At 35.0% G+C, this 9909-nt stretch overlaps 1 protein-coding gene across 2 annotated transcripts; it reads left to right on the top strand.

The window, feature by feature from the left end:
- Positions 1-6413: 6413 nt before the first annotated feature.
- Positions 6414-9698, top strand: LOC130733762 (plasmodesmata-located protein 7-like). 2 transcript variants are annotated; one of them, XM_057586023.1, is made up of 2 exons: positions 6414-7404; positions 8415-8672. In XM_057586023.1, the coding sequence occupies exons 1-2, from the start codon at positions 6663-6665 to the stop codon at positions 8546-8548; spliced, it is 876 nt and encodes a 291-aa protein (XP_057442006.1). In that variant the 5' UTR covers positions 6414-6662; the 3' UTR covers positions 8549-8672. The 2 variants fall into 2 exon arrangements, with proteins under 2 accessions (XP_057442006.1, XP_057442007.1); XM_057586024.1 differs by lacking the exon at positions 8415-8672 and adding an exon at positions 9156-9698 and having other exon boundaries at positions 6415-7404.
- The last annotated feature ends 211 nt before the right edge of the window (positions 9699-9909 follow it).

The following is a 9909-nucleotide window of genomic DNA, read 5'->3' as shown; positions in this document are numbered from 1 at the left end:
TAACTATAAATAAGTTAGTCACTCTATTGTTACATTTGGACCCATTTTATGAATGAAATAGAGTTTGTTTTCAATATGGCTATTTTGTGACGAATCAAGAGAGGACCAGTTTCAGACTTTGACTACTAGGTAGGTGATAACTTAAGTAATCAGTAAAATCCTAAAGGACAGTACTCTAATCTTTGCGGCTTACAATATGGTTGGTTCATGTTCCTCATTGTGCTATTGTGCATCATCATTGTTGTTGTTCAGTTTATTTATCAATCATAACTTAAACTTTTAAGTTTTCATACAAATTAAGTTTTCAAGCAACCAACCAATTCAACTTTTGTATCTCTTAAATTATTAATAAAGAAAATGCGCTAGTAGTTCAGCCGTCCTCATCGGATCAATAGATTACTTTAGAAAGAAGTCACCGGATCGACAGATCACTTTAGTACTCGTAAGATTATAAAGAGTCACTCATAGATGCAGTCTTCATGGGATCAATAGATTACCAAATGCTCTAAGAGGCTAAGATTCGAAGGACAAATTTTGGTACTTGTATCCTTTGAGGTAAGAACTGAAATGCTACTTGCTTTAAAGGGAGAGGGATGGAATTTCTGAAGCGAAATTGAGAACAGGGAAGGAACTTCATTTTTGTGTCAATGGGGATTTTATTATATTTTGTTGATATTATTCAGTAAGAAGTTTTTTACTGTTGATAAGAGAATATGTATTGGACCAAAACTACGGGCTTCAGAGAAAAGCCCAAACCTGATACCAGCAGTGTCGTCTCAAAGGTGTCTGAATTTTGACCCAAAAAAAAAGGTGTCTGAACAATTGGACCAAATTAAATAGCGTGTTGGACTTGTGTTCTCATATCATATGAAATTGGTGCAGGCCGGATTAGATTTGTGTAAATGTTTTGACCAAAAAGAAAACATTTTTGTGTATGTAATGAGCAAATTCCATGTTTTGTTTCGTGTGAAGAATCTAATAATCTATAGTTAACTTCTAGTTGAAAGTTGAGTCTGGATCATGTTCATACAAAAGTCCCGATGACAGCTTAGCTGGTCGCACGCTTCACTTTGTCTTCCAAGCACTAAAATGTGCATATTTTTCAATTAGCTTGAGCACTCTTTATATAATCAGAGCCCTATTAATGATAACAGACCTAGTTAGAATCTCTTTTTTTTTTATATAAGTTAGAACCTCTTTCATTGTAGTGAAAAGTTGCGGAACCAATTTAGCCTGACTCTTAAATTGGCGTTGAGGGGGGAGGGGGGTAATGGTTGATCGCGACTGTATATTTGCGTGATTATGGTCACTAATCCGTAAGATGTAAGAATTATTTATTAATTTTTATGGGCTTTAATCAATTGTAGTTTTTTGTTTTTAATAAAAACGGCTAACTTGTAATTCGATGATGGTTTACATGTAAGTCAACTTAATTATTTAAGTGATCTATGTTTTTGGCTTGGATATTTGTAATTGATTGATGTGGTATACAGTGTAGGCCTTAACCCGTAGGCCCATGATGGGCAGGGACTAAAGTTAAATATACGTTGGCTAGGTCCCCTCTGTAATCACTGATCTAATCTGGCTCCACAACTTGCCCCATTGATGGTTGTGAAAGGGAGTGTGAGATATAAAGGAAACCCTAGTCACTTGACTGAAATCACTCAATTCTTACTCCGCTCGTGATTGATAGGTACGCAATCTATCTCATAATATGGATTTCAATTAGGTCTTACACATAGTATTAGAGCTTTTATAATCAAGCGGTCCAGAGTTCGATCATTGCTGCCCCCAATTATTCTAGTAAAAAAGAATTTAAGCACAAGACAGGTGAACTTGTGCATTCTCTACACTTCAAGCCCAAAGACCTCTTGCGTGAGGGGCAAGCCTGTTAGAAAATTAATATAAAATCATTCATGTGAGTTGTGACCCTTATCCCACAATTTAAGCTTTTGAGGTAATTGATTGTTGACATAAAAGTTCATAATATCCTTTATAACGAATCTATCTTCCGCCTCTCTCTGTCCTAAATATTCACCATATTTATAGACCTATTTTGACTAATCATAGACTTAATTTAACTAATCCCTTCCTCTGAAATTTTTAACCAATCAAGAAAAATATCGAACCATTAGATTTAAAATTAATAAGATTTTGAAGGGCAAAGAGGATCCAAATTGAGCTGAAGGTTCATTGAGCACAAATCTAAGGAAAAAACAACTATGCACATAGTTTATGCAACCAAAATAATGTCTTATCCGGCATACATTTGAATGAACTATTCTAGGCTGTGCTAAAGTAAGGATGGTAGGTTTAGTGCGATGTCATGGCTGTCCTTTGGTGTCTTCAATCGAAAAAGAGTACTATTGTGTTGTCTGCACTCTGCATTATAGCGAAATTAAAGTGTTAAAGCCCTTTCCTTTTCTCAGCATGACCTTTACTTCGCAATTAATCCATTGGGAGACATAGATTAATTACTATTACTATATATTCAATAATCACCATAACACAATGAAAAACAAGTACTACCCTTTTTACAGGTCACAAAGTTTTCATAATACCACCATTAGAGTTATGATATATACACACATCTCTATCTCTTTTTTTCACCTTAATTTCTATTTATTTCTTTCTTCTTTAATTATCACATCTTTATTTTCTCTGTCATTTCTTCATTTCTCTTTGTTCCTTCCACCTCCCCACACCTCAAAAATGAGTTGTGAAGATATAATTATTCCCACCATTACAAGTTTACAAATGTTAACTTACACCTTGCCACACATGTACATAGAACATACTCCTACATGATACTATATATCATTGTGAAGACTAGATAACTTGAGTAAAGAACCAAAAGGAGCGTAGGCTCCATGGCAATAAACTTAATTAAATCCAGGTCATTCTAGAAAAATAATCCAACTTATTAATTAATTATTTGAACACAAGAGTACAGGTCCAAATTACAGAGAGTGAAGCAGAGGAGCTTGCATGTGATTTCTACAATGATCAAAGCACGGGTTCTGTCTCAATTAACTAGAGATGGTAATGAATTTCGGATTTATCAGATATCTGCAAAAAATACCCATAAATTAATCATATGAGGCTTAGTTGAGAAACTTGAGATATTGTGTTAGTCCCATCAATCTACGATGAATTTTGTTGACTTACTCCTTAAGGGAACATTTTTTATGTGTTTTCTTGACACTTTCGTTCAAATTCTTGAAGTCTTTTATAAAAATGACAAATAATTCATACATTTGTAGATAAAGGTACTTTTGACTCGGATGGAGTCACACTATCCCAAAACCTCTAACTTAACGACGATATTCAATTAAGTCCAAACATTTATCTCAAGTCACTATTTCAAGATTAAGTGCTGCTCAAAAAATAAAATGAAGTTTAAGAGGGTGTTAAGATATGAATGCTAGCTCGTACACTCCAAAGCACATGTGGTAGAGGAGTGTCTATTTTGACCGTGGTTTTCTAAACTCATCTTGATATAGTAAGGCAATACTAATACCAAGTGAGTGCAAAGACTTTTATCTCAATTCATGACAACAATTTCACTCATTTTTTTAATTCATTTTTTTAAGTAAGAGTTAACATATGTTTATATTAATGTTAAGTCCCCTCATTCACTTAGGGAAAAAAAAATGAGTTTGAATTAATCAAGTCTAAAGTACAGCATTTTTGCAAACTTATATAGAAGTATTTTATCCATAGTAGTGCAAACTTCTGGTAAATTCATTTGCAAACTATATCTTGAGTTAACATGCATGACTTATTTCAACAATACTACAATTCAATTAAGGAGAGAAATTTTCAAGTGCTCCAAAAGTCATGAGTTAACATGAGTTATTTAAGCAATTATGCTATTCTATTTTAACAAATTTTTATAGTTTGGTGTGTCGTATTAGATATGATAATATAAGATTATATAATACATTATGAATTTATATATTGTTTGGAGCGCTAAAATTATATTATACAGTATATATTTATCCATCAATTCACTTTTATACATTTAAATAATAGATTATTTAATCCAGCATATAGATTATGAATTAGAATTGATAAGACATATAAGCTACTTGAAATTATATATTTAATGCATTGTCACCATCACAACCGGCCACCACCACCACCCTCCACCACTGCCACCGCCTCCATTGCCATCTTCATCATTGTCACCACCACCACCACTACCGTCTCCACCACCACCATCGAAACTATCACCACCAATGCTACTACAACCACAACCACTACCCTTCGCCACCGCCAACGTTGTTGTACCACCACTGCTCTTAGCCACAACTATTGTCGCCACCACCGCCATACAACACTTCGCCACCACCACCACACCACTACGCCACCGCCAACACCACAACCCACCACTCTATTGACACCACCTACCACTATTGTTGCCACTGCCACAATTACCATCCTCCATCTTCATCTCTACAACTATAACCCTTCACCAAATATATAATCATATCAATTCAAATGATATGATGAGTTACACTATATATACATATATACTATATATACATATATATGATCAAATGTTGTATAATATTAAATTTTTATTAATTTTTATTCTATCAACTCAATGCTATCGGACTTTATACAATACAACATATCACACGTGTCCTCAGTAGTTTCAGATAATGTTCAACAATCCTTCTTAAGATAAACATATTTATGATTTTTTTTCTCGATTAAGCTGGCTTCAGTTTTCTTACTATACACCATTAAAATGTAAAAGAGTATAACTAATAAGGAAAATCGATATTTTATAGTGATATTGCTTCCTCTTCCTTTTCTGAAACTTCTCAATAGTTGCAGAGTGAAGTTAAGTTAAAGGCTTAATTGCAACTTTAGTCCCTGACGTTCACCAAACTCACAATTTTAGTCCCCCACCAAATTTAATTACAAGAATGGTCCCTCACGTTTACACCCGTTTACAACGTTAGTCTTTCCGTCCAAATATTAACGGAGGGTGCTTATGTGACAAGTTTTTGGATACGTGGCACTGCCACTAGGAGAGAGAGATGCACATGCCTCTTCATCTCAAAAAAAAAAACCTCAAACCCAGAAAGATGATGCTCCTTCTTCAACATCTTCATCTTCTTCAACAAAAAATCTAACATAAAAAAGTCAACACAAAGAAACAAATAGTGCAATTAATCAAGATTAAAACATTTACAAGTGGAGTAGACTTGAAGCCAAATTGATTATGATGCTTAAAATATGAAATGAATTTGAAGGCAACTCCAGATAGTGCTTCTTGATCTGTTCGTGAATACCAACCATGTAGACAACATGCTTCTTGGTCTTTGGCTTCACCCTATTTGATTTTTCCATTACATTAATCAATCCGTGCCAGATTTGTTTTTAATTTCAAATGGGTTTCGATTGCAGGAAATGGGTTTCGATTTCAACTGGGTTTCAATCCGTCCATACCTCAGATCTGCTTGCATCTCTTTGAAGCTCTTCCTCTTCTCTGATTCTGGGTGTTTTTTTGTTTGATTTATGGGTTTATTTGGCGGTGGGTTTGGATGGAAGGGGTGCGGGTGGGTTTCGATCTAGGTTGAATTTACGACGGCGGTGGATTTCTTTCATGGGGTGGGTGGGGGCATGCGGGTCGGGGGAGGGTGGGTGGATATGTTTCTTCGATCTGAGTTGTGTCAAGTTAGAGAAGTGGAAGAATGAGACCTTTTAGCCTAGCTTTCCAGCAGAGAGAGGGATGAGAAAGAATTCAAGGTGCTTGGTCATTGAAATTGCTTTTCACAAACTCAGAAATTGATTACAACAGATTGATGAAGATGGGGTGGGTTGGGTTTGCTAGGTTTCTGGGTTTCTTTGAGATTTACGGTTGAGATTTGCTGGCTTTTTTATTGAAGATGAAGATGATGATGAAGTTTGTTGAAGAAGATGAAGATGATGAAGAAGGAGAGGAAGGAGATGAAGAAGCATCATATTTCTGGGTTTGAGGTTTTTTTTTTTTTCTGAGATGAAGAGGCGACTTGCCACATAAGCATCCTCCGTTAATATTTTGACGGAAAGACTAACGTTGCAAACGGGGGTAAATGTGAGGGACCATTCTTGTAATTAAATTTGGTGAGGGACTAAAATCGTGGGTTTGATGAACATCAGGGACTAAAGTTGCAATTAAGCCTAAGTTAAAATTTGAATCATCATTTTCCACTATAAAAGAATAGTTAAAAATTCAAAATTATTCATAGTAACAAAGAAATTAAAGTTGCTACTTTATCTGCATGATGATCAAACTAACCAATAAAAAAATGGCCAAGATTGACCCCACAGCTGTAAAATGAATCAATCAATGAAGAGAAGCTTTTCCGCTTTCTTAATCCTTGCCACACAGGTGACATGGCCATGCCATGGATTTTCCTTACTTAAAGCAACTTCATCTTCATGCTCACAGGTCTTGGGTTCCATAATTCAAGCCCTCTCTCATTCATTTCAAATTAAACAACATCCTCAAAACCCTAATGAATTCCATGCATAACACAACACATCATGCATACATGCACAGCCTAGCTTCAAATCCCTCTTTTCATATAAAACCTACCTAGCTATCTTACTCTAACTCCAACCTAACCTTTTTTTCTCTCCAAATTAAAAACACCAACACACACATGGAGAAAACAAAAAGTTTTATGGAGAAAAGTTTCTCATTCTCACTCTCACTCCTCATTTTCTTTTTTCTTTTCCCTTCTATCTTAGCATCATCCTCCACAAGCCTCTACCTATATGGTGGGTGCACACAATGTATGTACACACCCAACTCACCCTACGAGTCAAACCTCGACTCACTCCTCACCTCGCTGGTCAACTCAGCCACCTACTCCTCCTACAACAACTTCACCATCTTGGGTTCCACCCAGCAGGACGCCATCTACGGCCTCTACCAGTGCCGCGGAGACCTCGCCATGCCTGACTGCGCATCCTGCGTTGCTCGCGCCGTCACACGAGCTGGCGACGTGTGCCGCCAGGCCTGCGGCGGCGCGGTGCAGCTAGAGGGCTGCTACGTCAAGTACGACAACGCCACGTTCCTCGGCGTGGAAGACAAGGCTGTGGTGTTAAAAAAGTGTGGGCCCTCTGTGGGATACAACCCGGAGGCCATGGGCTCGAGGGACGCCGTGCTGGCTGGGCTTTTGGGCTCTAGTGGGCCTTTCAGGATTGGTGGTTCTGGCGGCGTCCGCGGCATGGCTCAGTGCACCGGCGATCTTTCCGGCGGTGAGTGTCAGGATTGTGTCTCCGAGGCCATATCGCGGCTGAAGGGTGATTGCGGCACGGCGGATTATGGTGACATGTTCTTGGGGAAGTGCTTTGCGAGGTATTCCGTCGGTGGAGCCCATGATAGCTCCAAGGCCCACGGTAAGGCCCATTCTATGCTGCTTCTGGCTTTACCGCTGGTGCTTGTGCTTCTTCAATGTTCATATTTTAATGTGTTTAATTTTGAGTTTTGAACTGAAGAACTTGTAAATGAAGAACTTGTAAATAGGGTCATGGAATTAAGAACTGAAGTGTAATGAATCAGGGGTGCATGGTGGTTTAATTTCAATTTCAATTTGATGGGGAAAATAAAAAATGTAAATTTTCATGTGTTTGAAATGAACTTTTTTCTTTAAATTTTCATTTTCGAAATGTATATGAAGCAAAATTTTAAGTGTTTAATCATCAACAATTTTAATCGTCTTTTGTCATTTTCTTTTTCTTTAAATAGTTGGTTTAAGGAGACTTTTTTTTCATATTTTTTCTTACTGGCTTTTATTTACATTAATCATTTTTAAAGTCTTCTCTTTTACTTTTTTTTTAATCATAGATGGATGAAGAAAGAAATTAACAATGGTAATAAAAAAAATGTGAGGATAATATTTTTCTTGTTTTTTGAATGAACCTCCCATGCAAATTTCTGAAAGATTTATTGATTTGGAGGATATGATCATAATTCGGAGTTCCAGTGGCATCGGCTCCCTTTGTAGCCCTGGATATTTTGGCCTCGATGCCATTTGTTTCTTGATTTTAATGAAGCAACTTTAAAAAAAAACAAATAAAGCAAGGATTTATATGTTTATTTATTTAAATTTTAGTTTCATGCATACACCAAGGTTATCATGTAAACTAGTGTTTAGATATATAGTTGGGAAATTTTTATCATCCACATATAAAAGTTATATCCGACTTGAATAATATTAATATTCTCAATGAGTGAGGAATCGATGTGATTTAAACTAATAAAACTAAGGCTTAATTACTTAATTTTGCTTTGATTTTGGTCGATCACTAGCAAAAATTTCTTGCCAATTTTTTTATCAGAAAAAGCACAAGGAACATATTTTTCTTACATTACCTAACTTATTTTGTTGTATTGGTTTAATTTGCAGGTAAATCAATTAACCAAGGGCAAAAGACATTTGCTATAATCATTGGGTCATTAGCAGGAGTAGCTATACTTGTTACTCCCTCCGTTCCCTATTATAAGTCACATTTTTTGAAAAAAATTTGTTACAAAATATAAGTCACTTTCTAATATCTAGGAAGCATTAAATAATTTTTTCCAAGTTCACCCTCATATTTAATATGAAAGAGATGATAAACTTTAGAAATATTAACTTGGAGAGAGAAAATCATAGGAAAGTAAATAAGGGTAATCTAGGAAAGTAAATCATTTTTTTTACAAATTTATTACTAGTAACTACTTTTCTTAATCTAAGAGAATTAGTTATTTGTGACTTATATATAGGAACGGAGGGAGTATTTTACTTGCTTTCTTTAGCAAGATTTGTGGGAGACAGGGTAAATAGTAGTATTAGCACGCCTTTTTTTTTCTTTGTTTTTAGGTTCTTTAAATCATTCAAAATTTATTTTGGGTAAAATCACCTAAACTTAGGTGACCCAATAATAATTTGATATGTATTTTAGAAAATTCTAGCTAATAATACATGTTAAAATATTATTGGACCAAGTAATTAAGACTATGATGATTTTAGTCAATATTTATCTTGGTGATTTAGAAAACTCCTTTTTTTCTTCTCATTATATTGAGAAAATTACAAAACTATGTCCATGGATTCAGAAGCATATATTAATTGATTTCTTTTTTGCCTTTATCTTTATCCATGCAGGTAAGTAAACTAAATTAAGTTCATAACCCTCAGTGGCATTGACACTAACACTACTGATCCATTCTCACCCTATAGCCCTCCTTAATTGGTTTGCTTTGGTGCCTCTTTTACTTAACCTTTTCTACCTTTCTTTATCATAATTGCCCCCTTTTGTGTTTCAATTTTAAATTAAATTAAATTCAAAAGCCAGCATTGAACCTTGAGGAGGATACCAATATACCATATGGGAAAAAGAATGTACCAGGGGGCACTTGTATTTGAATACAAAAGGAAAGAGGGAGAAAAAAGTGAGCGGTGCTTTACTCCCCACTACACAAAGTTGTAATGTCCAATGTCTCATGCTTAGCAAAGAAAAGTAACAATTATAACCAAAAAAAAAAAGAAAAGTAACAATATTATTATTCTTTTATTTCTGTAAAGTTGAATTATATTTTTGCTTTTCTTTGTCGTCGGTGTATGCCCCCTTTTTTCTTACGTTGGTATATGCACCCATGAACTTTTTAGATACTTGCATCCTTTTACTAAAATATAACTAATTACTTTAATAATTGTATAATTTTTTTATTTTTGAAAGTATAGTTGTATAAATTTGAATAATCGAGATTGCAATCTTTTTAATTTATTGATCATTTTCTTTCAAAAAAAAATTATTGATCATTTAATATTTCTTTCAGAGTGACATGAATTATTTTTTGTCACACATACATTTTTTTGGATCACGTACATGATTGTGTTTTTTTTTTTTTTGGTCAAA

The sequence above is a fragment of the Lotus japonicus genome, chromosome 1 (assembly GCF_012489685.1).
Source record: "Lotus japonicus ecotype B-129 chromosome 1, LjGifu_v1.2".
NCBI lineage: Eukaryota > Viridiplantae > Streptophyta > Magnoliopsida > Fabales > Fabaceae > Lotus > Lotus japonicus.
The sequence above is the reverse complement of the archived record's forward strand: the minus strand, read 5'-3'. Positions and strand labels throughout refer to the sequence as shown.